Source organism: Anguilla anguilla, chromosome 17 (assembly GCF_013347855.1).
Source record: "Anguilla anguilla isolate fAngAng1 chromosome 17, fAngAng1.pri, whole genome shotgun sequence".
Lineage (NCBI taxonomy): Eukaryota > Metazoa > Chordata > Actinopteri > Anguilliformes > Anguillidae > Anguilla > Anguilla anguilla.
Genome location: NC_049217.1, coordinates 17,678,683 through 17,705,413, shown reverse-complemented (window position 1 = coordinate 17,705,413; position 26,731 = coordinate 17,678,683). Strand labels below are relative to the sequence as shown.

The following is a 26,731-nucleotide window of genomic DNA, read 5'->3' as shown; positions in this document are numbered from 1 at the left end:
CTGCTTTTATAGCACTTTTATGCTCCCAGAACGTGTAAAACAGAACTGAGATGATATTTCAATACATCTGACAGTTGACAGTTATTCTCACTGTAGTTGACAGTTATTCTCACTGTGGTTTTCTTGAATAAATAGCGAGGTCTGCCTGTGGTCTGTGCAGGGTGAGGCGGATATTATCAGTTCAATCTGTCTGACGCTTTTCTCCGTCTGCTCTTATAGCCCTGACAGTCATCTTTCAAAGCGTCTGTCTTTATGTTTGGTTCTTAGTCCATTACAGACTGTCTTACGACCAGAGGAGCAAGCCCTGCCGGCTCCTTATCTTTGGAGGCATTTGTTTGGTGTTGTTCTTTTCCAGGCAAAAGAGAAACATTATTGATGTCCGTACATCTGCCAATAAATCAGAATTAATGGTTTCCTTGGCCAAGTGGTGTCATAGAAACCCTTAGTGCTGCTTCTGCACTGCAGCGTATGCACTACAGAAATGAAGATCCATTAGTTTTGTGCGTAACTAAGTGAATCCTAATTCTGTTGTCACGTGCTGGCAGTACTATATTTAATGAGCAGAAGCATTGCTTTTTTTCATTTACAGATGGACAGTCATCTCTGGAGGGTGTTACAGTATTTCCTGTTCACCTTTTCAGCTGTGCAATGAGTCAGAGACGTTTTATTAAAGAAGACAAAGGGCGAAAGCGCTTAGTTTGCTGCAAAGCAAGCACAAACACCCAGGTCTTTCTGTTCTGACGGCTTCCTGTAAGGTTGGCCCTGGCCTTTGACCCATCAAACAGCATTTTGTGCAAATAATAGTTGATCTGCTTTTCAGATCGCGTCCACGATAATGTCAGATTGACATTAGACCCAGTTAATGCATCATGCCCAATGCCCACTGTGACATGGGGAGATGAAATGACCATTTTTCTTTTCTTGGGTACTTCATGCAAGGCTTGCATTCTTTCAAATTTGAGCATTGGCCCATCCGATCATCAAACATGCATTTGCGGGGTTTGTCAGCAGCAATATTGATTCCCCCCCCTTAATAAAGTGCTGTACCCGCCCCTCCATTGTAAGTTAAACAGTGATGTCACCTCCTCATGGGCTCCGCCTCCTTTCAGGTGAACTGGTCCCACCCTGTGCAGAGGCACTGGGGGCCCAATCGGCAGATGGGTGACTCAACGGCTCGGCTTTCAACGGCCTGTTCCGACAAGCTGTACATGAACTCTGTACGATTGGTCCGTTATTTTTCTTTGAAGATTTTATCCCTGTTCCCCCCCCCCCCCCATATCCTCCATAACTCTGAAAGGCATCCGTTTCAAATAAGAATGGAATCTGTGAGCCCGTCCTGTTGCGCAGGCTTCCTGCGGAAAGCGATTGCTCACCTTGCCTGGCACCCCCAGGATAGTATCTCTGAAGGCGGGTATTTGGCTTGGCGGTGCGTTTGGAGGGAGTGCCCGCAGGTCGGGCACTGCGAGGGTCTGCCTCTGAGATTCCTCAGCTCTACCTCACTCCCCAGCGATTGGTCACCCCCCATGATTTCAAATTGCAAAATACCAAAAGGGCTGAGCTGTCCACTTTTACGAAATCCCACATCCAAACATCCTGTGATCCCTGGTGAACCTGTAATGAGGGATGGGTTAGATCAGGGGGGTCCAGTCATATCCGAAAAGGGCCGGTGTGGACGCAGGTCTTTGTCCTAGCCCAGTATTAAGACACCCGATTCTACTCATCAAGGTCTTGATTGGGGACTAGCCTATGATCTGCGAATTAGTTGAATCGGGTGTCTTTGCGCTGGGCTGAAACAAAAACCTGCACCAACACCGATCCTTTGCAGATGAGATTGGACACGCCTGGGTTAGATTATATATTCGTATTAATGATGCTTGTTTAAGGCTCTTCCTGCATTCCGGAATAGAATGGAGTGCATACCTGGGGCAGATGTAAAGCACGCTTTCTTAATTTTTATTGCTTGGCTTTTAGATTTAAGATGCGGGGTTTGCAGTGTGATTGAAGATCAAGGGGTAGAAACAGTCTTTGACCTGGCGTTCAGTCAGATCTCAAACTTTCAATTTCCATTCCAGTTCATGGCAGCTGTAAGCATAGTCAGTGTGTATCATTTCCAGAATAAAATACTCATCATTTTATGTTTTCATCTGTAATTCTTTATTTTCCTTATCTTTATTTTCTGGTCATTTGTAGACTTTCAGAATTGCTGTCATGAGGATAATTCATAGATATAATACTAATTAGGGATGTGATTTATATATTCCTTGTACATCTGAGACTGTGAATGATGTTCTTGCCCTGCATGGTTCAAACATGCCATGTCTGCCAAGAAAAAAGCCTAATTACTTCTGGGGGTGTACTTTAGAAAATTACCCTGTTCTACAGGGAACTCCTGTCTGCTTTGTACAAACACACACATACCACACAAACACAGGCTCTAATTTCTCAGCAACTGTATGTGGCACACACACACACCACACACACACAGGTTCACCTTTCTCAGCTATGTGGCTTTTCACTTGGTTTAATTCTGTCATTCTCACAAGAAGTCTTGACAAAGCCTCTTACCGTATGCATGTGGTTTAGTCATTTCAGTGTATTTCTCATAGCCCAGATGTTAATGTGTAATTACTTTGTTGTTAGGTGTTAATGTTTAATTACTTTTAAATTATGTTTAATTAATATCAATGCTTTAGGGTTAGTGGGAATGCACATTTGTTTTCAAAAAGAGAATCATAGCTGAAATAAGTCAGATCCCGCATCTTTGATAAGGTGCACCAGTCCTCACTACCATTATTGCTGTGAAGTTATCCCACACAAAACACAAATCAAAATCCACATTTCACTGCCCTAACAAGTGGGAACATGCCAAACCCCCTACCCCTGTGGTTTTGAATTCTCTTGGTGCAGTGAATGCTGGGATATCTTAAGTGCTTATTCCCTAATCACGGGGGAGGCTGGTTCCCATGGTCAGCAGATCCCACAGGCTGCTGCTCTTGTTCTGGCTTGTGACTGAGGCTGGCTCTGTTTGCCCTACTGCCTTGTAAACATGCTTTTATTAGCAGCCCCGTTGCAGTGTGGGTAAATATTAAGGCCAGGTCCAAACTGATGGTCCTAGTCAGAGCAAAGAGCACAGCCTCAATATTTCTAGCGGTCTTGAATTTGCCTGTGGCATTGCCTGTCTGGAAATATGCGGTATAAGCTTCCTTATAGTGTTTAGGCCATCATCTCTCACCAGTCTGTCCAGTGTTAATGTGCGCCTTTAAAGCAGGACATTTTAAACAGTACATATGAGAATCTATGTCCCAGATTTTAGATCCACGCCCAAAAAGGGATTAGCAGAAAAGAGGTGTTCTATTGTTCCAGTGTTTGCTCTCCAGTGTTTACCTGCAGTGTTTATTCACTTGTGAGAAGAAAGAGGAAGTCTATGCCTGCCGCATGTCCTTCTACAGTCAAAGGTGTTGGCTGGCCTGCAGTCCGCTGCTGGTGCCAGGTGGTGCCTATTGGGAAATGTCCATACTTCAGACGTGAGACTTTTTGGTTGTAGGGACACCAGCTGTGCTACACAGTGCATTTATATGAGCGCAGGCATCCTGCAGATAGCGCTGTAATGTTCTGCATGTTGCCGTGCAACAGCCGCAGTGAATGGAAAAGAGGGGCATATCTGGACCACTAGAGGATAAATGTGGCCATTTTGTGCCATTACCCTTCACTTGTCGCCCCCTCTCCCATGTCCGCGTTTCTGCCCAGCCAAACCTGATTTGCAGTCACGTGACTGGAGACGGCGGGGGGCTGGAGATGGGGGTGGCGGGAGGAGGGGGGCGTCGAAATGAAATTAGACCCCCAAACCGGATGAGTCTGACGGCAGTGCTGTGTCCTTCAACCACCCTCTGGGTCTCCTTTCTACGTCTTGCACGTTTCTTTCCCTCCCACTCCTCTTTTATTTCCATCTCTCTACCTCTCCACACCTTCCATCCCTGTCCTTCATCGTGCTCTTTACCTTCAGTATGTTTTGTTAACATGTTTTGAATAGAAAATAGCCTGTGCTGAACTGGTTTGAATCTGTACTATAGGCCAAGGATACTCAAATCTGGTCCTCAAGGCCAGTGGCACTGCTGGTATTCTTTTCTACCTCATAGTTAATTGCTCGATTAATGGCACTGATTGGTCACAGATTTAACTCACCTGATGTCCCAGGTTTAAATCAGTCCTGATCTTAGGGAAAGAATGAAAACCAGCAGCACTACTGGCCGCAAGGGCCAGATTTGACTGTCCATGTTCTAGAGTACGAAGTTTGAATCTCAAAGGGCACGCTGCTGTTGTGTCTTGAGTGACACAGGCTCATTTAAAGGTAGTTTGCCTTAATCTCCTCTGGTTTGGTTGAAGTTATAATTTTATTTGTGTGTGTGTGTGTGTACCTAGACTCCTCACCGGAGCACCGAAGGAGAAAGCCCAGCCCCAGCTGAGAGTGAATGAGACTGGGGCCGTCTACTCCTGTCCCATCACCATCGACCCCTCCGACTGCTCCAGGATGGATCTGGTCAGCTCAGGTTCGAATCGCCTCTCCCCCTCTCTGGTCTCCGTGGCCTCCGTGGCTGTTGGCTCCGCCGTTATTTTCATCTCAGGGTGTATTTTTCCCCTGGATTTTTCCTACAAAAATTTTAATTAGTTTCAGTCTATTTTTTTTTTTTTTTTTTTTACAGAGAATAGCTCTTGGTGTATTAATTGTTTGCATATATATTTAAACAATATGAAACTATGTGAAATTAGACAAAAAAACATTTCTTCCACCCCTAATTGTTCAGTAATTGCAATTTGCAGTAGTTTGAAAATAGAATAGAAAATCTGAAAAGGTTCAGATTATTTTTTCCACCTTGTCCGGTTCTGAGAACCAGAGCTCCCATCTGTGTTATTTTCTCTGAAACAGACCTGTTTACTGGGTTCGATGTACAGGGGAAGTATCAATCTCTTATCATGGCTGCATGGGTGAAGTCATTGTCTCTTCTAGACTCACATTCACACTGAACACCACATGTACTGAAGGCGTGATTTCCTGAATTGACATTGCTGTGTTTATTGCTTTTAGTCCAGTGGTGTGGGCTGTGGGAAAATAAAAACATATTGAGTCCTGAAATAACAATAGATAGTTCATAGATCATGACCTGTAGCAACTGGTCTGATATGGTTATCTCTTTATATTTATCACAGAGAGGAAATAATATATGTATGTATAATTCTGTAATCAAGTGAATTGTAATGGAGGGATGAAATGAAAAATATACTAAAAATGATTTACTTTATTACAGTTAATTTTCTCTCTTTATTTTTCTCTTAACCAGCACCAGTATGTGCACATAACTTATGCACATATTAGGCTAATATTTGGGAGTTGATTTGCTGATAAATATTCTTTAGTTTTTCATTATAGCATTATAGCAGTTCAACACGTGTATCTACATAGATTCTGTAATTAATTTGAATTTGTCTGGGAAGCAAACTAACCCAAATAACAGTAGATTGTACTGCATATGTTCTCATGAGGCACTTTTGAACGTCTCCTTGGTTACGGTCTCTAAGCTGTGTTGACGGTAGGAGCAGGCTAATGTTTTGCTTCCTGCATGCAGTGGCCCCCAATGAGATTGTCGAGGGGATGTGGCTGGGTGTGACGGTGGCCAGCCAGAAGGATCAGTGGGGAGGACGAGTGCTGGTGAGTCCACCCCCCTTCCACTCCCCTGCACAAACACAGCGAGAGGGGACAGGTGGAGGGGAGGGGGGGGGTGCTGTTCTCCCTCTTCCTTTATCCTTTCCATTTCTAATGGGCCCATGGAGCTCTTCTTTGACCATCTCCTCTGTCTGTGGCCACCTCAGGAAGGGCACTTTACATGCGTATAGTTTTACAAGCTGCCCTGTATTTCTGCAGTGTTATTTATGTGCTATTGGAGCCAGTCTGAAGGATGTATAAGCCCAACCTCATGATTTAAGCACTTTTTTACACCGTTAACCAATGCTCCTATCCAGAGTGTCTTAAATTCTTTTTACACACAATCCATTTATACAGCTCAGTAGTTACGGAAGCAATTCAATTTAAGTATCTTGCTCCAGAGTACACTAGCTGCGCCCCACCAGGGAACTAAAGCTCCAAAGCTGAGTTCCAAGCCCAGCTTCCTAACCATTATGCTACCCAGCCTACACCGATGTACACTGCCTCTGTATTATTAGAACTATGGCACACTTTCCTGAAGCAGTTTAGCAGAAATACCACCTGACCTGAATTCAAGCCGGAAAGCTTGTGGTCGTCTGCAGTTTCATGAAACTCTACTTCTCACTTCGGCCCTGTCATTCTCTGCTCTGAGCCTGGCATGTTGATTCACTCTGGAATTAGACATTGCTGTGTGATGGCATACTTTTGTATTGTTTGAATGTTCCCACTTTTATATTTTTTAATACTTTAAATACCCTACTGTTTTTTTTTTTACCATGTTAAATACCTTAAATTGGAAGAGTAGGGCCTGCATGTGCTCATGCTCTAATGTTTTATTGAGTTCCTAGCAGGCCTATGAAACTGTTCTTCAGCTTAACTTGAATGTCATGTAGCTCAAAGCAAAGTCAGACATGTAACAGAGATGGAGTGAATAAATATACGCGGTCCAGAGGATATGTAAACACGAGCTGCACAAAAAGCCATTGTGTCTGACTTCCCTCTCCCGCCGCCCCCCCGGTCCAGGCCTGCGGTCACCGCTACGTGAAGGTGGTGGGCCCCGAGCTCTCTCTGTGGAGGATGGTCGGGAAGTGCTACGTACGGGGGAACGACCTGACCTACGACCCCACCGACTACTGGCAAACCTTCCCGTACGAGAACTGCAACCCGGACGAGGACCACGACAGGGAGGGGCTGTGCAACATGGGCATCTCTGGTGGCATCAGCCATACGGACGTCTACATCGGCTCCCCTGGCAGCTTCAATTGGGAGGGTAGGGGTGGCAGAGCAGGGGCGTGGTGTGATCGTTGTGAATGCCTACTTCAGTAAAGGAACCACATAGTTTTTCTCTTAATGAAAAAGATCCATTGATGACATTGTAATGACATTGTCAATATTTTGTCAGTGAGTGATAATATAAAGGTAAATACAAATAGTGAAGTGATTTAATTTTTCATTATTATTATTTTGTTTATTAGACTGGAACCTAAACATATTTATTCATTAGAAATTGGGGGTATTAAGAAATTGGGTTCTGGTCAAAGAGAACTTGACTGAAAACAATGTTGAATGTTGACCTGAATGTTGATGACATTTAAAGAAGGGCATCTAAACAGATCCCCATGTACATGTGCATACATATTGTGCATTTATCTGTGCTCATGACTACTTTGAGCAATTGAGTGCACTTGCTGTAATGTTTTCAGGTTCTTTATCTATTAATTCAGAATCTTCACGCTAGCTAGCCATTCACAATATTTTTGTTTGTGATTAGTATTTTTATTTTTTAAACGATAGCGTTAATGCATTTCCTAATTGTTTGCCTGTGTGTGTGTGCCTGTGTGTCTCTTTTCTAATATTTGTATCTGTTGTATCATTATCTGCTTATTCATCAGGCAATGTCCATGTCACGTGGAGGAACCCCGTTCCTGAAGATTCCTGGGACTCCAGGACCAAATCCTTTCCGGATTTCGGCAAGAAGAGTTACTCCTACATGGGTACAGTGGCCTTATGGCTTTTTGGTGCTGCTATTCACACTCACTGCAACCGCACTATGCAATCAGGATACATACCACAAAAACTCAAACATAGGCATTCAAGTAAGAAGCACCATTTCAACTTTAAAAAGGTTAACAAATAAAGGCAGCAGTTGTTCCCTGCATGTAAATTTATGTGGAGCGCAGACAGTTTCAGCAAAAATGGACGTAGTGGGTCAGATTTAAACCCCACAGAACTGCATTGTAACTGGAACGGCTAATAGTTATTTCACATATTTGGATAGCTGTTTCAGTTATAATGCAGTTCTGTGGTCTTGGGGTTTAAACCTGCGGTTCAAACTCCAGCTAAACACGCTGTATTTGACCGACTGTGTCCATTTATGCTGAAACTGACTGTTCTCTGCAAAAATTTACACGCTGCCACCAGGATCATTAGTGACTGACATGAACAACGCACGGTGTTTTTAAAAAAAATACTTTTTTGAATGTACTGCTGCCCTTCTTGGCCAGGTCCTTCTTGAAAAAGAGATTTCCATCTGGGTGAGACTTCCTATTTAGACGTAGTGTAAATACAATAAAAATGAATTGCTGGTTGAGCGATCAACACAGAAGTTAAGGGACATGTGGTGCATTGCAGGTTACTCGGTAACTGAGGAGAAGAACCTCCTCAGCATGAATGAGTACACGGTGGTGACAGGGTCTCCACGGGATGATAACAGGGGCTCAGTCACTTTGGCAAAGATTGAAGACACCCTGGCCGTCGTGTTAATCCTGAACGGGGAGCAGGTTGGTTCCTATTTCGGAAACTGCATCGCCACCACTGACCTCAACAGCGACGGGTATGCCATCTTTAAACTAAGCAATAAAGACTTTTGCCGTATGTAGTAATTGTACAGTGTGTATTCTGTGGCTGTGGTGCTTTATGAAATATATCACAGATTGTGCCTGGGACTTTTATAATGTAATATGTCTTTTACATGAGTCATTCCAGTCTACAGCTCTGTTGATATATTCTGTGTTAATACTCAACAAGTGTGTGCTATGATAGTGAAAAATGCAAACAATCGAATAATAATAATAATAATAATAAGTATTGTATTGGATCTGTTTGTAAATTGAAATGGTTATGAACCACACTCTTCCTCTGGCCTTCCTCGTGTTTGCGTGTGCTTTACAGGTGGAACGATCTGCTCGTGGGTGCCCCTTTCTATTTTGACCGCAAGGGGGAGAAAGGTGGAGCAGTTTATGTCTACATGAACGAGAACGGCTCCTTCCGGACCAATCCCAGCATGACTCTCTTCGGCTTCGCGGGTTCTGCGTTTGGGATGAGCGTGGCCGCCATCGGGGACATCAACCAGGACGGGTTCCAAGGTGCCACGCTGCGCCGTACCCCACCCCTCCTCTAGTCCCGCACACAACCGATCACTCCGATGCTCCTCACTGAAGAACTGAAAAACTCCAATGAAGGGAAAATGGCTGGATATGGCCTCACTTCCACCTCCGTGTTATCGTTTCCATTAGACCCTCTATTACACTCATTCCTCTCCCCCACCCAACGCCGCCACCTCCGCCACTTTCTCTACCTGTCAGTACGTTGTTCCGATGACCCACAAAACACACAGGCTCCAATCATGCTGCATTGTTTCCTCCCACTCCACCACCAGTAAAAATGGCTGACATGATGCTAGTTATCCTGAGATATCACCGGTGTCACACTGCTGCCCCCTAGAGTTGGCAGTGTGTATTATATAGTAATAGTGTGCTGTATTTTTACTTCTCGGCACTGTAATGGCCTCATGCAGAGCCAAGGTTCTGTCATTACATTGTTGTTCATTTTAGAAACTTTTATTGTATTTTGCTTTTATTTTTCATTTTTTATTTTAATCTACTTTCATACATCAATTATGGGAAGGAGGAGTAAATGGACAGTTATAAAAGTGCTGCTAATGTTGTTTTTCATAATATTATCATATAAACCTAGTGACGTGAGTTATTTGTATAATACACAATGGGTTTTTTTTTTCCCTGAATTTCCCCTTGAGAAAAAAGAAGTTCTTCTATTCTGTTGAACTCTATGATAGGGTCAGGTTGTTCACCTCTCTGAGGCCTTTGGTGTCTCTCCTCCCAGATTTCGCAGTGGGTGCCCCGTTTCATGGGACTGGCAAGGTTTTCGTCTGGATGGGCAGCCAGAAGGGCATTGCTGAGGAGCCCAGTCAGGTATGTCTGTGAATATGCTTCTGCTTAGTCTTTCCATTAAGCCATAGGCAATACACAGCAGTCTGAATGTGAGTTAGGCCGCATACATACCCTACGTGAGTACACAAGCGCAAATGACAGTGTCAGGCCCCTGCACTGCAAACACACGTCCCGGTTGTACGGTACATACTCAACGTGCTTTCTTATGTTCCTGTGGAGGTAATAAACCTGATTCTTCAAAGGGGCCGATCCAGGACAGTTGTGAAAAGCACAAATTGAAGAAGACGGCTTCGTCCTCTTGTTGCCTGCTATAGCGGCCCTCGCTGTGACGCTTGGCACTACAGCTCGCGCTTGCTGTACGTTGCGTTAAGAATTTCAGGTGGCACATTGTAGAACTCAACGCACATGAAATCCACTTTGCGTAGCTCGAAGCATCCACGTTCGCATACTTGCGTAGGGTATGTTTCAGGACTTACTCCTACACAATTATTGACCAATATAGCCAAGTGAAAATGGAAGTGAATAGGGTTTTAATATATATTTATATTGGAGTTTGAATTCCTTCCTTCCTTCCTCCCATTATGATATGATTTCATTTTCATCTCATTTATTAGGACCCCCATTAGCCCCAAATCATTATTCAGCCGCTGTAGTCTCACAGACGCTTCTGACTCTGCATTGGCAGGTGATTGAAGGGAAGGATGTGGGCAATGGAGGCTTCCAGACGTTTGGCTATTCCATTAACGGTGGCATGGACATGGACCAGAACAAGTATCCCGATGTCCTGGTCGGCTCCCTGGACAATCGAATCGCTCTGCTTCGGTTTGTGTTGATCGTCATGCTGGCTTTGGCTCCAGCAGGGCTTTAGTTAACTAATTCAGCTAATCGCTAACTTTATTGAGCCCATTTAGCTTCCTTCCTCTGATCTGAGAGTTCTTCATTTAAAAATTTCTGCCCCCCCCCCCCGGCACCTGTTAAATAGCCCTGCTCTCAAATACTAAAATTGACCATTTCAAATGAAGCGAATTCGGTCGAGACGGAGCAGTGTCGATACCGGTGCTTTCTGTTTGTTCTGTTTTTAGGGCCCGTCCCGTCATCCATCTTAATAAAACCTTCATTGTGGAGCCAGTTCTTGTGGACCCCAGCCAATGTTCCAGTGATTCATGGTGAGTCCATCAAACAAAATTCGCTGAAGTGAATCTTTATTCGGCTGCTGTAGTCTCATTTCTGATACGTTTTCAGGATTTACTGAGGAGTCTTTCATTGCATTTCCTGTCAGAAAATATCCTGAACACTGCTGCTCTGTTGTGGTTATGCTATGTTGAAGGAGCACCCAACCCTGGTTCCAGACAGTTGTAGGGCAGTTCTCGAGACCAATGGCGTCCTAACGTCCCAGAGATTTACAAAGAGATAGAAACACAGCAAACACAGTTCCATAACCATTGCTGTGTGGAATTTGATATGTCCCACCTGGCATTGGGTTAGCATGTGAACAGAGCAGAGTAACAATACAGTTAATCTGAGAATGCCTGTGTTGTATTGTAGTGCCAGGCCTAATGCGCTATGGGAAAACTGAGGCTAATTGATCTGTCTTACAGTGTGACAGTGAAGGTGTGCTTCTCCTACACTCTCAGCAACGGAGACAAGGACTTCAAGGAGAAAATCAGTGAGTGATGCCCCATTGCCCAATAAGGTCGGGCTTATAAGCTCTCAGAAGTTTTGATTGGCTGACCTGTGAGATTTATCCCCTCCTTTTCCCACAAGCCGTCAAGTACACCGTGAAGGCCGACAGTGCCAGACGCAGCTCTCGGCTCCGTTTTGTTGACAAGCAAGACGAATTCATAGGCTTCCTGTCCATCCAGCCCTCCAGCACGTGCCAGGAACTGAAGCTCAGCGTGGTGGTAAGGGGCCGTCTCTAGATCCTGCGGCCAATCACATCCCTACCCTCAGTCATGTGACATCGGTGTACAGTAGCTCCAGACGATTCCGTTCAAAGCTACACACGCCACAGGAAGGGCTAAACATGAGGCAGTAATCTTGTTGCTTGTTAAAATGAACTCTTAGTTGAACATGAATCTTTTATAAAGAATTGAATAATAAGTTGCAGTTGAAATGTATTTTAAAAACGATGTAATTGACATTAAGGAATAAAGATTTTTTTAATGAGAAACCCATCATATCTGAATAAGACTACACAATCTGTCAAAATGTATAAAATAATGCACTCACAAGTGTATCCTCTTTAGAGTGTACAGAAGATTGTAAGGTATGATTATAATCCATGTTTTGAAAAGCAACTCTTGGGCAATATTTGGGAAATATTTTCTAATAATTTCTAATGGTATTTTCTAATAATAATTTCTAATCCCTTTCTTCCTGCCACTCACTGAGAGCTCCACAGCAGTAACATAAAGCTGTCACACCCCACACATCAAAGACAAAAGGCAATAAACTTTTTAACAGTGAAGGAGTGTTTTGCCTGTGCCCTGCGTTATCGTTGTGTAATTCAGTGTTGTGAATGTTGGACGGCGTGCTGCAGTCTGCTGTCTGTCCTTTTGCCGCCTCAGGAACCGCTGCGGGACAAGCTTCAGCCGGTCGTCTTCTCCCTCAGCGTGTCGCTGGACGAGGGGAAGCCCAGTGCCCCACAGGCGCTCCAAAACCTGGACTCCTTCCCCGTGCTGGACAAAGACCAGCAAGTCGTGAACAAAACAGAGGTGTGGCGCGCGAGCTTACCGGCAGCGGCCCGAACCCTCCGGCCTGCGCCAGGGCCCTGCTGGATTCACGACTGCGGCCCTCACTCACTGCACCGCTGCTGGGAGCACAGTGGTGTCTGATACGCTTTTTCACCAGGGAGGCAGATAACCCCACATGCACTGTAGTCCCTAATGCCTGAATGTGTGCGTTATCTGATTAAATCAGGTACGGTGTTGGCTGACTGAGTGCTCTTTAGAGGAAAACTTGCTTGTCTGTGTTCTCTCAAATTGACACAGGATATTGCAGTTCTGGGAATTCCAAATTGAGAGAGAATAAATTGTTTATTTATTTATTATTGTTACTTTTTAAATCTGGTTCTAAGATTGACTAAAATGTGTCTTTCTCTTTTTTCTCCTTTTTTAAAATCCGTTTCAGATTCACTTTCAGATGGAATGTGGGTCAGACAACAAGTGCAGCAGTAACCTGCAGCTGCGGGCAACGTTCGCCAGTGAGCAGCAGGTTCTGTTCCCCAGGTGAGTGTGCTGCCCAATCCCCTCTCGGGTCAAAGGTCATTCCCACTGGTGCAGAGGTGGTCAAGTGTGAGTTGAGGCTGAACACTGGGAAAAATAAATAAATAAAAAATACCTGCCTGAACAGGAATCTTCATGAATAATTATGTCCAGCCTATCTACTATACAGGGATATACTAGTGTGTGATACCCAAGTAGATCTAATATGTGAGATTTTTTTCCTGTTTTGGCAGTTAAACCATACTTGTATCGTACAGTTCAATGTCATGTATTATATATTACCTTATTGTAGTAAACTAGCTGGTAAGGGTAATAAATTGTGTGTTTGTTTGTTTGTGTGTGCGTGTGTGTCTGTGTGTTTGTGTATGTGCATGTATGCGTGTGTCTGTGTGTTCATGTGCGTGTGCGTGCGTGTGTCTGTGCGTTTGTGTATGTGCACGTGTGCGTGCATGTGTCTGTGTGTTTGTGTATGTGCGTGCGTGCATGTGTCTGTGTGTTTGTGTATGTGCATGTGCACGTGTGCGTGCGTGTGTCTGTGTGTATGTACATGTGCACGTGTGCGTGCGTGTGTCTGTCTGTTTGTGTATGTGCGTGCGTGCATGTGTCTGTGTGTTTGTGTTTGTATATGTGCATGTGCACGTGTGCGTGCGTGTGTCTGTGTGTTTGTGTATGTGCGTGCGTGCATGTGTCTGTGTGTTTGTGTATGTACATGTGCACGTGTTCGTGCGTGTGTCTGTGTGTTTGTGTATGTGCGTGCGTGCATGTGTCTGTGTGTTTGTGTTTGTGTATGTGCATGTGCACGTGTGCGTGCGTGTGTCTGTGTGTTTGTGTATGTGCGTGCGTGCATGTGTCTGTGTGTTTGTGTATGTACATGTGCACGTGTTCGTGCGTGTGTCTGTGTGTTTGTGTATGTGCATGTGCATGTGTGCATACGTGTCCAGTGAGGACGGCCATCAGGTGATGCAGTATAACTCCGGGGTGAAGAAGCTGATGGTGTTGGTGAATGTGACCAACCTGCCGGCCCCAGGAAAGCTGGCCGAGGACGCCCACCAGGCCCTGCTCAACCTCACTGTCCCATCCGCACTTCACTTCTTTGGGGTGCGCTCCTCGGTGAGTACAGCAGGGGGCGCCACTTTGCTCTGCGGGTCAATGCTAAGGTCGCACAGGCCAGAAATAATTCTCAGATGGATGAACAGAAAAGGTTTACCTATTTAACTTTCTCCATGAACATTATGAAACATGCCACTCTTTACAGCCAAGGCACAGCATTTAATTTGATGTATTTTTCTTAATCAACTTAATTAATTTCCTCAAGACATTATTCCCCTACCTGTGACCAGAAATCAATAACTAAGAATAACTAAGATTAATTGTAGCCTGATTTTGGCCTTGTATGTGTGACCTGTGTCTTCTTGGGGTGTGTTTGGCCAGGACAAAGAAGTTGAGTGCAGAGTGGAAACAACGGTGTTGTGTGAACTGGGGAACCCCTTCAAAAGCAACCACCAGGTAGGAGCTGCCATGTCAGCTGCTTTGGTTCCTACCCCCTCACCTGCAGTTCTTTACAGCCATTGCAGGACTGAATGGGTTCTGTCCAGCTGCCTGTTTTCACTCCTTGCATCTCTTCCTCGCGTCCTTTCCTCGCTCCTTAGCTCCACCCAATGGAGAATGTGAGGAAGAGATGCAAGGCTGAGGCACGAGGATGGAGGAATCGAGGAAACATGTATTAGGCAAACAGAACGTCCTCTCTCGTCGAGCGTCAGTTTGAAGCCACGTCGATTACAGATGTGGCAGATGTAGAGAGGTGGGTCCACAGGTGGATCATTTTTAGGTCACGCGCTCCGAAAAAATACTTCCGCAAAGACTCCACTTGTGTATCCTCGCTGATACATCCTCCGGGAGCCTCCTCGCTCATCCCTCCTCCCTCCTCCATGGAGTATTTAACAAATGGGCATGTCCTTAAAGATGGTGGGATCATGCAAGGACTGAGGATGGATAAAATAAGCGATTGGAATGAACCCAATGTTTTTTAAATGTTTCCTTGCATGCTGGGATTTTTGATAGGATCTGTTCCAGTATAGGTCAGGTTGTGGTCCATGAATGTTCATAGTGTGAAAGCACACTTCTAATTTAAGGGATATTCTCCATTGTATGTTAATGTACTGTTTGAACCCTGCTTGAATTGCTAAATGTACTGTTAGAAACTGACGGTTTGTGGTGTTACACGCAACTTATGATCACAAACTCTGCCCCTCTGTCCTGCAGGCCAACATCCTAATAATATTTGAGACGTCTGGGATTAGCTTATACACTCAAGAGATCCAAAGCACTCTGCAGTTGTCCACGTGAGTGTTGCTTACTGTCGATGTTATACTCCCTAGCTGAGTGGTAGAATGTCCCCACTGTCCACCATTCAGAATAGTTGCTACCAGGAACACTCGGTAACTCTTTACTTGGACCCTTTGACACATGGGTGATTAAACTGTGCCATAAGCATTACACAACAGCTATCACAAGATGGAATAACAGATAATGTCATCTTATGTCAAATTACATAAAGCTGTCATATTTTTATTGGTAAATGTAATGACAGCAAGATTTGACTGCATTACTGTGTTATGACAGATACAGTCATACCATTTATAACGTGTTACCGAACCCTCCCTACCTGTGTTGCTACATTGACAGTCAGAACTGGTCGGCATTTCAGGCTAGAATCACTTTGCTGAAACCTAGTGCATGACAAACGACTCTCAAAATCCCTCAGACATCCTGTGTCTGTTACTGTTGGGGAGGCACAGAATCGTCTAGAATGTGATTGTATGCTATAGCATTAATATTTGCCTTCATTGGAACTAAGGGGCCTAGCCCAAACCATGAAAAACAGCCCCAGACTAAGTGATGTCCAAATACTTTTGGTCATATAGTGTGTATTAATGGGTGGTGTATCAGTGGTATATTAGTTCAATCATTAGGCTTGTCTGCTACCATGTCGATAATAATCAGTATTGAAAACCTGTTTTTTTTTCCAGGTTGAGTGAACAGAGTGATCTTGACCCACAATCCATTGCCCTAATGGTGGAGTATACACTCCAGACAACATTTGCTGTGTAAGTCTGAACTAACTCAGGAGTTCCTTATGCTGATGAAACTTATCAGTACTGCAATAATCACATTATCATGATTTGATTCATGTTTGTGAATTCATGACTCCGAAGCAGATGGGACCAGCCTGTCGATTGTAAGAAGGCTATTTATTAGTAGGCTGACAAAGATTGAAAACATCTTGACATTGCAGCACCTTGTACACCTTTTGGAAACACAATTCATGTCAAAAGTTGAAGATGAAGCCAATTATGACAGCAGCGAAATCCAAGCACTTTCAAACACTATTCAGAAGCACTTCACCACTTTCCCAACTAAACTGAAGCATTTTCAAAGATTTTGGGGTCGTTTTTTAATCCTGACTGGTCCCTTAATCGGACATTCCTGTAAGTGAGTTTAGACTGTTTCATTGAAGGTGTTCCCAATGTCAAGCAGCTCATCTACCTCCACAGAGTCCCCCATAAAACGCAGGCTGAATTCAGTGGGACAGTGATGGGTGAATCAGCCATGAAGTCCTTCGATGACATTGGGAGCCCTGTGGAGTATACCTTCACGGTGAGTTAACCGCTGTGTGTGGATTATACATTGATGGTGAGGTAACCGCTGTGGATGTAGTATAATTTCATGGTAAGTGTAACATATTAATGCAGTGGATGTCAAAGGACAGGGTGAAAGTGTGACGTGTATGTTTGTGTGGATGGTTCTGCTATAAAGAAGAAAGGATATGATGAAGCGGTTGCCTCTTGACTATGGCTGTAGTCATAGCTCCAGCACGATTCAACTGATTTAGTAATTGCCTGCTAATGCCACGCAGCCGCCATTTCTGGGTAGGGCAGTGTGCTGAGTAATTCTGTCTCTAAGGTGTCTACTCATTGCTTTATGACCTATTTCTAAGGTGAATGTGCTGGGCATGCCCCTGGGAACCATGGGAAATTTGGAGGTGGAGTTCCTCTGGCCCTACGAGGTCGCCAATGGCAAATGGCTGCTGTACCCAACAGAGATCTTGACCAATGGGGTATCAGACTCACACTGCATCCCCCCCGGAGATATTGTCAACCCACTAAGGCTTAATGTGAGTGGTGGGGGGGGGGGGGGGGGGGGCTCAGAGTTGCAAATGGATTCTGCTGTATTCTTAGTAGTCTGTAAGCCAGAAAGAACTACGAGGACAGCCCTTATACCACATTCTTGGGTCTCCTTGTGTCCACCGTGTACGATATTTGTTGTGAAATCAAGATTCTATGAAAAATTGCTTTCTAGTCTAAAGTGTAGCTCTTCTCATGTACTTACCTGTGCATTTGGGGGTAGAGTATAAGAGATCTGGGTCACATTCAAACATCTCTCTCTGTAACTCAAACGCACGTCGTGATATCCAAATAGGCTTTCTTTGGCAGGGCAATCACAAGTGGCTAAATGTCTGCCTGCCTCGTGTCTGTCTGTCCAGGCATCAGAGTCCAATGCACGGAGGAAGCGGGAGGTGGATGGTTCTGAGCCCAGGCAGATCGAGCCCCTGGCAGCCAATACCTTACGCATACCACAGCGGAAGAACATCGTCCTGGTGAGGGCCAGATCACACCCTGTCAAACACTTCACCTGTTACCATGTTGTTCTAATGCCTGAACTATTTAAGATGACCATTGCCATGTCTATGAATGACAACCACCCAATAAGGAGTCTTTGGGGTTTCACAGCCACAGTGTTTCTCGATTCTAATGGAAGGGCTCCCCCTGGTGGGTGACTGAGGATCTTTTATTCCGTATTATGTTTTGGAGGACTGTGAACTAGGCAAAGATGTGAAATGCGTGAAGTTCTCCTGCCCTCTTCAAAACATGAACAACTCTGCGGAGGTGATCGTCAGGGCACGGGTGTGGAACAGCACCATGTTGGAGGTGAGAACACCTGAGGCGCTGAGACTCATAACGCAACTCCGTCTGGTGGGCTGACGTAGGTGTGGTTGCTAACCTGCGGAAACTGACGGAATGTTCCCTCAGGACTACATCGATGACCGTATAACCGTGAAAGGCCTGGCTACGCTGAAACTGGTGACTGACAGACCTGCCCTCAAGATGGACAGCGCCACCAGAAAGGTGAGGGTGATGATGAGTTACTGATGACAATGACAAAATACCTCCTATTGGCTGTTCTTATAATCCCCACCTCTCCCCCCCCTTTCTTTCCCAGTTTGTTCTGGATATAGACCCAAAGGTGACGGACAAGCCTCTGTACCAGGCCCCCATGTGGATCATCATCGTTTCTGTGTTGGCCGGCGTCCTGCTCCTGGCTTTGATCATCCTCATGCTGTGGAAGGTAAGAACATGGCCTCCGACTGAATCCCTCCTGGGTGAGTCCGTTTCAGGTGTGATCACAAGGGCATTGTATTGCTCCACAGCGATTCTAACTGTGTGTAAATGAGTAACCTGTTTCACCCCTTCCACAGTGACAAACCTGAAGGACAAACCACAGTGACAACCTGCCTCTCCTCCCTGCTTCTCTTTGCACAGTTAATGCGTTCACTGGTGCCATTCAGAAACCATCAGTTAGCTTCTTTTTCAAATCAGCTGGATGCTGTATCTTTGTTTATGAACAGTTATTTTCAGTATTTAGGTAAAGCAATTCTAGTTGAAAGCAGACGTTGCATTTTTGGTCTTTCAGACAGGATGTGTGCGTGTGTGCCTGTGTGTGTGTGCGCGCGTGTGTGTGCATGTGTGTGCGTGTGTGTGTGTGCGCATGTGTGTTTGTGTGTGTGTGTGCTCATGTGCGTGCATGTGTGTTTGTGTGTATGTGCGCATGTGTGTGTTTGTGAATGCATGTGGACAACCATGTACACATTTACACATCCTTTCTAAAGGACATGCTTTTAAAGTGTAAGGTTTCACGTCAACCTGAGCTCCACCCCAGCGATCAGGAGGGCTTGTGATTGGCTAATGCTGCTCCATGGTTCCTGCCCTCCCTCCAGTGCGGATTCTTCCGGCGGGCCAGCACGCGGGAGATGTACGAGGCCAAGGCCCAGATGGCCGAGATGAAGACCCAGCCCTCTGACAATGAGCGGCTGACAGATGAATGCTAGGAGAGGGTGGGGCCCATGGGGGCCTCTGTGTGCACCTCACTGGGGTTCCTGGGTAATGCTGTCTTCCGTCCACGTGCTGGCTGCTCTCCTTCACAGACCAGCTATTTTTATCCTTTAAAAAAAATCTGAATGTGAAAGATTTTTCCCTTTCTCCCTGCCAGCCCACTAACTTTACTCATTCCTCTCCCTCCTTGCAGTCCTGTGTTCTCTGTTTAAATGAATGTTTTTCCACTCTTTTTCCTCTTCAGGATAATGTGGGGACGTGCTGTATCTGTTTTTCTCTCTGCTAACCTATCATTACATCACTTTCCTGATACGAAGACAAACACTATGTTCATTCACAACTAGAAATAGCATAGAATACCTTTAATACAGCAATCACGTGACGTTATGCTTGAAGGGAGCCTCACATTTTTTTATTTCTCTCCTGCGCTCCCTGTCTTTCTGTCTCTGACTTACAGTGCGGCTTTTTCAAGCGGGCTATCTACTACAGGTTAATGCCAAAGTATCATGGCGTGAAAATTCGCAAGGAGGAGCGCTACCAGCTCAGTCAAGGTTTCCTGACTGAGAACCCGAGCAAGAAACACTGGGTCACCAACTGGACAGAAATCCACCATCTTTACTACTGATCCCCAAGCCCCTCCTCCAGGGCCTCTGGGGGAGGCGGTGATTGGAGGACTGCAATTTGCCCCACCCAGAGTTGGGTGGGGCCACTCAAGTTCAGACATCTTTGTGAGAACTTGACAGTGGTTTTTGTGCATTATATTTGTTTTTTGTTTTTTTTGTTTTGTTTTTTTGTTTGTTTTTGTCTTCCTTGTGTCATCAAAATGTTTTCTTTTGGTGCAATATTATTTCTGCTATGCTGTTCTTAACAGCTAGTGGAAGTTAATTGAATGTACATTGATCTGGTTTCCTTAATATGTTTCTTTTTTTTTTTTTTAAAGCACTAGAACTTCTATATTTTCTTGCTGTCAAATCTACATTCCAGGTATGTTTTTTCATGCAGTGCATTATGTTTAAATGCTTGTTCTTGGCTTGTAACTTGATTTCCTGGATTTATTATATGCTGGTGAGATTAGCTGTCATAAAAATTTGACCGTGTGATTGTCTGAGCTTACAATAACTTGTATTGGATCCCGGAATTTCTTAAGTACAGAGAGTGATTCTGTAGTGACTGAGTTATTCCCTGCCACTGGAAATCCTCAAACCAGGGTTAGACTGAAAGCCCAGTGTCACTCCCCTTCTGCCTCTTGTCCTCCTTGTCCTAAGTCTAAAATTATTATGGATGGTATGTTATCGTGCAGGTTGTATTAGTGGTAAGTTTTGTTCGGATCAAGGTTTCATAGCCTAATGTAAAGGTTAAAAAGCTGAGTTCTCTCTGATGACCGTACTGTCTGCTGTATTTGTACTGCTGTGTGGTTTTGTGCTGTTAGTATATCATTAATGAGACTGGCCTCAGCCAACAACTGTAGTTCAAGTCATTAGTAGGTGTGTACGCGCGGGTGGATTTAACACTTGGTGTGTTTATAGTACAGTGCCCTACTGAAGAAATATGGACTCAAGTCAACTGACTTGATCGTTCAGTAAAGCAATGTGTGTGCTGTCAGATGTTGCCATGCAAATGACTGGGTTTTCTTTTTTTCTTTTTTGTAAAACCTATTCTGGAAAATCATAATTTTAGACTGATCAAAACTAAGAAGGTTGTGGACATATTAGGTGACTTCAGTTTACAGTTGTTGAATAACTGGCTTGTGCGTGGAGGAATTTAGAAGGAAAGGAGTACTGGGAGTCAACACTTTCTATTCTTATATTGTTTATTGTACCATGTACAGTATGTTGTTTTTGGTGTCTGAGAAGGTCATAACATTCCACATAGACTGAGGGGTGAGCCAAAAAATGTTCCAAATGGCACTGCTGTTCGAGTGCCACCCAGTGGTCAAAAAGTATTTCTCAACCAAAGCTATTACAGTGCTACATTACAAGTGTCTGAGGAGTAAGTAGTAGGCTGTGCACCTGTTTTATGACTAATTATAGTGAGCCTTAAAAATTGAGGGACATATTATTATTGCTAAAACTTTGAGGAGATAGGGTCTGTGCTGATTGGTTGATTGAACTCTCCCAAAGTACAATACTCACACAAGTTTTGTACAAAATGTCGTATCAGCACAATGTGACAGACAAGATCTCCTGGTAGCTATGGTATCTAAGGAGGATTCACCATTAGGTTCATGGGACAGCACTGGCCTTCCAAGAATGAAGTGGTCCTGTCTCCGTTTCCCACCGGGAGGACTCCGCTGCGATACACCCTGACTTGCCTTATAATCCTGAGATATCACTAAATCACCCCCCCCCCCCCCCCCCCCCCCCAATCAAATGCAAGGCAAGAGCCTTTTGAAATGAGAAACTTACAGCATTGCTCAATTGTGATTTATTAGCACTGTTTCATGATTTCATCATTGTCCTCTTGTGGCGTGATCCGCTGTGATTGTCAGGAAATCAGAAAACGAATCTACCAATCTGAGGGCAGATTTTAGCTCAAGGGAGCTCTAGGCTGCTGTAGAAATCCTTGCAGCTTGAAGACGGTCGGCACTAGACAGTGAATTTGTATTCCACATGTTCTATAAGCCATTCTGCAGCAGCTGCACAGATGCTGTGAATGAAAGGGCTTTTATAGTCTTTGAATTCTGAACTTTAATATCTTCTTCACGTTAGCCTTTCTTATGTGTAATACCTGTTGTATGTTTAAAGAACATATTTCTTGTACTTTTTTTCCATATAACTTTATATAATGCGGACTTTTGCTGACTCAAAGGTTGTTAAAACGCATGACTTACAAAAAGCAACAGTAATGTTTATAATCATTCAATAATGTATTTTAAAATGATTACCTCTGCAAGCATCTTAAAAGTTCAGTCATCATTCATGGATAAATATTCTGATACACTGAAATACACAGAAAAATATTCAGGTACCGCACCTCAAATTACCAAATATTAATATTTAGAGCTCCCTTTACCTAAGATGCTGCAATAAGTGCTAGGTACTGTTCTTTATGTGGTGGATGGGGCCAAATGTCTGTCTAGCAAATAGCTATTTTGTGTATGTATGTATTTAAGCACATGATGACTGTTTTAAAACATGCCGGCATTGTTTCTTTTTGTACTGAACTATCTCAATGTTATTAAAGTATTTTTAAATAATTCTTGTTTCAAGTCAATGTTTGTAATTGCTGGTTTTGGTTTTTGATTTGCAGTTTTTATTATGCCGATTTTCTTCGGCGCTTCACAATTTCAAGCGGTGGATTTTTTCTTTAACCAAGTGACCAGCCTATTTGTTGAGGGCATTGCCATGGAGACGCAACCAACACAGTAACGTCAGCAGTCGGGTTTCGAGATCAGGAGGAAGAAGTGTTAATTTTCTTTTATATTTAAAATTATCTCACGAAACGACATTGTAGCTTTTCGTATTTAAGACGTCATAAATATTGAGCGATATCATTCGTTCGATATTCCGGTTTTCTTTCGTGTCAGCTTATCCAGGAAATAAACAAGCCAGCTGGAGCGTATAGCCCTAACTTTACAACGGAGCGATAGGTGGAAATAGCCTGCAAGAAAATATCGTTAATGGTGGATGTTACTGAATGCGTGAAATATGATCTAATCTTTACAGTCTCGTATCAGTTTAAACTCCCTTAGCTAACCTAGCATGGCTACTTAGCTATTTGTAGCTGTCATTTTGCCGTAGATTACAATTGCGTCCTCGATCGGCATTTGTTGGTGAAGTCACGTTTTAAGAGTAGTCCTTTTTGTTTTTATTCGCTGAGAAATGGAGGATTCCGAGGTTATTAATTTTTCAGCGCTGGAGAAGGAGTTGCAGGCAGCGTTGGAGGCAGACAAGAAATATCGACGGGAGAATGATGCAAAGTTTCGCGCAATACATCAGAACGTTGGCTCTTATGAGGAGTTTAGGTGAGCAACCGCTGTATCGTTTCAGGCGGGCCACGTTGTTTCCATAGCTACACTCCAGTCCCATAGTCATTCTTTCCCTGGCGTTTTACATTTCTTAAACGAAACAGTAGCATTAACCATAATGTTGATATTAATAATACATGTCATATATTGGGGATAAGAGTCTAATGTCTTTTTTGTTTGTTTTTCTGTTTCTTTAATTGTAGCACAGTTTGCGCAGTTATTGAAAGTGCTTTGTACCCTAATAATGTCCCTGAAATTGAATCAACGCGAACAGTCCTGTTCTTCTAAACCTTTTTAGAGATATAGTACTGGCGTCGCACCTGAAACCACTGGAGAAGAAGGACAAGGCGGGCAGCCCACGCACGCAGCCTTGGAACCCCATGGCTTCTGGAGCTAGGAAGTCAACCACCACACAGTGTGAGACCATGGAGGTCAGTCCGTCAGTCAGTGCCATATGGGCTGAGATCCTGAGAGCCAGTGGTCATCCAAATAAGTTATGCAGTGTAAACAGATCTGCAGTATAGTGCATGTTATACTGCAAGTCTTAAGTCTTTGGAAGTTTAATGCTGTGTAGATGAGCGACTGTTTTGGTACCTGGGGACCAATCAGGTTTCACCATGAGGGATAACGGAACATGTTGATCGTGGCGCCTCCCGCAATGATGGAAGCCAAAAAACACAGAGCTTTGATTCTTGTGGTTCTACTGTCAGTGCTTTCCTAGTGAATCTTGTTGTGGCCTTCAACAGTCAGCTTAATTGCTTATGTGCTATATGAAGGTAGCACTTTGCAATAGCTGTACTGATAACAAACAAACTGGAGTACTCATCTCCTAGTTGCATGTGTTTTGTTCTGTGTATTGATTGTGGCTATATTTTCTACCATGAACTATGAATAATATGATAATATGTTCAGTTGTATTTGAAGTTCTCACTGTCCATTCTCTATGCGATTTTTGCATCCCAAGGCGTCCGAGTTCCGGCCCAGAACGGCAGCCGAGTTCAGCCGCGACTGGCGCAGGTTCGAGGGGAGCGCGGAGGACAGGTACCAGCTCCTGGTCTCCCTCGGGGGGGAGGGGGTCGGGCGGCTCTTCAGCGCTGAGGTGGGGTGCGGCCTGCTGGGGGAGTTCCTGCTGGTCCTGTGGGGGTGCCTGCGGCCCGCGGACGCCGGGGCCATTCTGGCCGTCCTGGAGGGGATGTCCCGGACGGGCCGCTTCGGGCTCAACGTGTCCTTCCTGAGCCGGGCGGAGAGGGACGCCTGTCTGCGGCTCATGGGCAAGCTGATGGAAATTTTGGGGGACAGGGACCCTGGAACCGCAACTGGGCTTCGGGGTGCAGAGGCTAACACAGGACAGGACGGGGAGGCTACAGGGGGGGAGAATGTTCTGGAGAAATTAAAAAGCTTAATGCAACTTTATGATGTCCACATTGATTCTCCTAAATAAAAAGTAATCCCTCTACCTACATAGGGATAGTTCTCATTCAGAAGTTTTTATTTTTATTATTAGGTTTTAGTGCATATTTTAGATTGGCCCAGATAGTGTTTGTGTGCAATGAAGGATATTTTCGATACGTGATGAAGTGGACTATATGGACCAATCAAAGACATACACTAAGTCTGAAAAAAACAACAACAAAAAACAGGAAGCACACTATCATTTTAAACGGATATGGTTAAGAAGATACTCTGTTTTGTTTTGCAGTGTTATTGAAAGACTATGTACTTCATTTTATAGCTGATGTGTTCATTGGGGCTATTTTTAATGTATTTACACTACACTGTACCGCTTCACTGAAAAACAGTTTTTTAAAAGTACACAGACAATGTGCATTTTAGTATGTAAAATCAGGCCCTCTGTTACTCACCATGCATTGTGATGTCATAGTCAGCTTACAATGGATTTGGAATGTGCACTCTTACTAGCCTTCAGAGTGTGGAACTCACTGAACTCACTGCACTTATAAAGGAGCCAAGCTGAAGAGCTCACTTACTGTAAGCTGTGTTTTCAGAAGCTGCAGGTAATGCGGCTGCCCCTGCAGCTGCTGTTCCTGCAGATTTTGCTTTGCTTTCCCGCGCTCCTCTCTGCCTATGAGGCCCCGGAGGACAAGGAGGACGTCTTCGCCAAGAGGGCGTGTCCCGCCTTCCTGGTTTTCAACAGCGCAGCGTACCTGGAGGACATGACCGTCGAGCTGCCCTGCCGCTGCAAACCCGAGGAGGCCCATTCGGTGGTGTGGTACTACCAGAAGCACCTGCGGGGGGACGAGGCCCGGGTGCTGACGGACTTCGAGGGCACCGTGCTGGTGGACTCATCCCGGGTGGGCCGCGGGACGGACCTGCGGACGCGCTTCTCCATCCGCCTCTTCAGCCTGCTCATCTTCCGGGCGCAGGAGGCCGACTCGGGGCACTACCTGTGCGGGACGGCCTCGGGGCAGTTCTTCTACGGCTACGACATCGACGTGCAGCGGGCCCGGCGAGTGTCCTTCCCCCGCCGCCGCCCAGGGGGCCGCGCCCGTGACCCCCCGCGGCCGGAGAGAGGGGCGGAGGGGCCGTACCGCACGTTCACCAGCTTTTGGCCGTGGTCGGTGTGCGACCGGTGTGGCGTGCGGGGGGAGCAGACCCGGGTGGGGCTGTGCTACCTGCAGAGCGACTACCTCAGCGTCCGCTACGTGCGTGGCCAGTCCTCGCGGGCGGCGGCCCCCTGCGGCTCCGCGGCGGTGCCGGCCCGCTTCCGGCTGGGCGAGGCCCGGGGGAAGGAGGGGGCGGAGCTGGCTGTGCGCGACTGCCACGCCCCCTGCCCCCCGGAGCCCGCGGCGACGGTCGAGCGGGAGACCCTCCTGGAGTTCCTGGGCTACGACGCGACGGCGCCCCAGGCGGCCGTGTACTACCACAACCACCCGGCCGGCTCGGCGCTGGTGCTGGCCTGCCCCGGCGCTCAGCCGCAGCACGCGGTGGCCTGGGACCGGGGCCGGGAGCCGCTGTACCGAGCGCGGCACATGGAGGGCCTGAACCGGACGGCGCGGGTCTACATCGACGCCGGGCACCACCTGCACCTCCGCCCCGCGCGGCTGGAGGACAAGGGCTCCTACTACTGCTGGGTGCAGGGCAGGCGGGCCGCCGAGATCCGGCTGGGGGTCTACCTGCGCCTGGGCCGCACCCGCCAGGTCTCTGACCCCGAGTCCGTGCACGCCCTGCGAGCCCTTGGCTTGTGCTATGCGGCGTACGCCCTGCTGTTCCTCCTCTACGTCCTGCTCCGGCTCTCCTGGAGGTCTCTCAAGAGGAAGAGGTTGTAGTTCTGGCTGTACTGCGTGTGTTTTTCATTGATACTGAAAGGCTGGCATTTAAATCTTAAATAAAAGGCCATTTTCACCATCGAAGTGAGTTTATTATGAATGTGTGAGAACCACAGCCAGTTTTCCACAGAATATATTGTTGGTCTTTTTATGAAATAGGTGCTCCAATTTGTGTCCAAAATGCAATGGTATTTA

The 26,731-nt window shown here is 45.5% G+C and overlaps 3 protein-coding genes across 5 annotated transcripts in view; all 3 read left to right on the top strand.

Moving 5' to 3' along the window:
* Positions 1–22,478, top strand: part of LOC118217179 (integrin alpha-3-like) — a 37,625-nt gene extending 15,147 nt beyond the window's left edge. Inside the window, exons 2-26 of one of the 3 annotated variants that reach the window (XR_004763135.1) lie at positions 4,420–4,547; positions 5,622–5,704; positions 6,722–6,968; positions 7,591–7,692; positions 8,330–8,531; positions 8,870–9,063; positions 9,821–9,909; positions 10,574–10,710; positions 10,971–11,054; positions 11,487–11,554; positions 11,653–11,789; positions 12,456–12,602; positions 13,018–13,115; positions 14,054–14,222; positions 14,544–14,618; positions 15,375–15,454; positions 16,142–16,219; positions 16,667–16,769; positions 17,110–17,286; positions 17,656–17,769; positions 17,984–18,100; positions 18,203–18,298; positions 18,393–18,518; positions 19,168–19,330; positions 19,740–19,877. Coding sequence is in view for 2 of the 3 variants with exons in the window: in XM_035399002.1 (XP_035254893.1) it covers positions 4,420–4,547; positions 5,622–5,704; positions 6,722–6,968; positions 7,591–7,692; positions 8,330–8,531; positions 8,870–9,063; positions 9,821–9,909; positions 10,574–10,710; positions 10,971–11,054; positions 11,487–11,554; positions 11,653–11,789; positions 12,456–12,602; positions 13,018–13,115; positions 14,054–14,222; positions 14,544–14,618; positions 15,375–15,454; positions 16,142–16,219; positions 16,667–16,769; positions 17,110–17,286; positions 17,656–17,769; positions 17,984–18,100; positions 18,203–18,298; positions 18,393–18,518; positions 19,740–19,907 (3,019 nt within the window). In the remaining variant the exon portion in view is untranslated. Of the gene's footprint in view, positions 1–4,419; positions 4,548–5,621; positions 5,705–6,721; positions 6,969–7,590; positions 7,693–8,329; positions 8,532–8,869; positions 9,064–9,820; positions 9,910–10,573; positions 10,711–10,970; positions 11,055–11,486; positions 11,555–11,652; positions 11,790–12,455; positions 12,603–13,017; positions 13,116–14,053; positions 14,223–14,543; positions 14,619–15,374; positions 15,455–16,141; positions 16,220–16,666; positions 16,770–17,109; positions 17,287–17,655; positions 17,770–17,983; positions 18,101–18,202; positions 18,299–18,392; positions 18,519–19,167; positions 19,403–19,739 lie in introns of those variants that run through there. The other 2 variants (XM_035399002.1, XM_035399003.1) reach the window with 2 other exon arrangements.
* Positions 22,479–22,604: 126 nt separating this feature from the next.
* Positions 22,605–25,246, top strand: ccdc103 (coiled-coil domain containing 103). Its single transcript, XM_035399166.1, has 3 exons — positions 22,605–23,246; positions 23,548–23,680; positions 24,214–25,246. The coding sequence occupies exons 1-3, from the start codon at positions 23,104–23,106 to the stop codon at positions 24,688–24,690; spliced, it is 753 nt and encodes a 250-aa protein (XP_035255057.1). The 5' UTR covers positions 22,605–23,103; the 3' UTR covers positions 24,691–25,246.
* On the top strand, positions 25,246–26,615 carry LOC118217283 (Ig-like V-type domain-containing protein FAM187A). Its single transcript, XM_035399165.1, has one exon. It carries the CDS (start codon positions 25,268–25,270, stop codon positions 26,534–26,536), a length of 1,269 nt encoding a protein of 422 aa, XP_035255056.1. The 5' UTR covers positions 25,246–25,267; the 3' UTR covers positions 26,537–26,615.
* Positions 26,616–26,731: the final 116 nt, after the last annotated feature.

Bases quoted from the DNA above. Each gene is read 5' to 3' on its own strand.
- ccdc103 (XM_035399166.1), top strand. From the start codon at position 23,104: ATGGAGGATTCCGAGGTTATTAATTTTTCAGCGCTGGAGAAGGAGTTG. The intron at 23,247-23,547 runs GTGAGCAACCGC...AAACCTTTTTAG, and splicing joins GGCTCTTATGAGGAGTTTAG to AGATATAGTACTGGCGTCGC. The intron at 23,681-24,213 runs GTCAGTCCGTCA...TTGCATCCCAAG, and splicing joins CACAGTGTGAGACCATGGAG to GCGTCCGAGTTCCGGCCCAG.
- LOC118217283 (XM_035399165.1), top strand. From the start codon at position 25,268: ATGCGGCTGCCCCTGCAGCTGCTGTTCCTGCAGATTTTGCTTTGCTTT.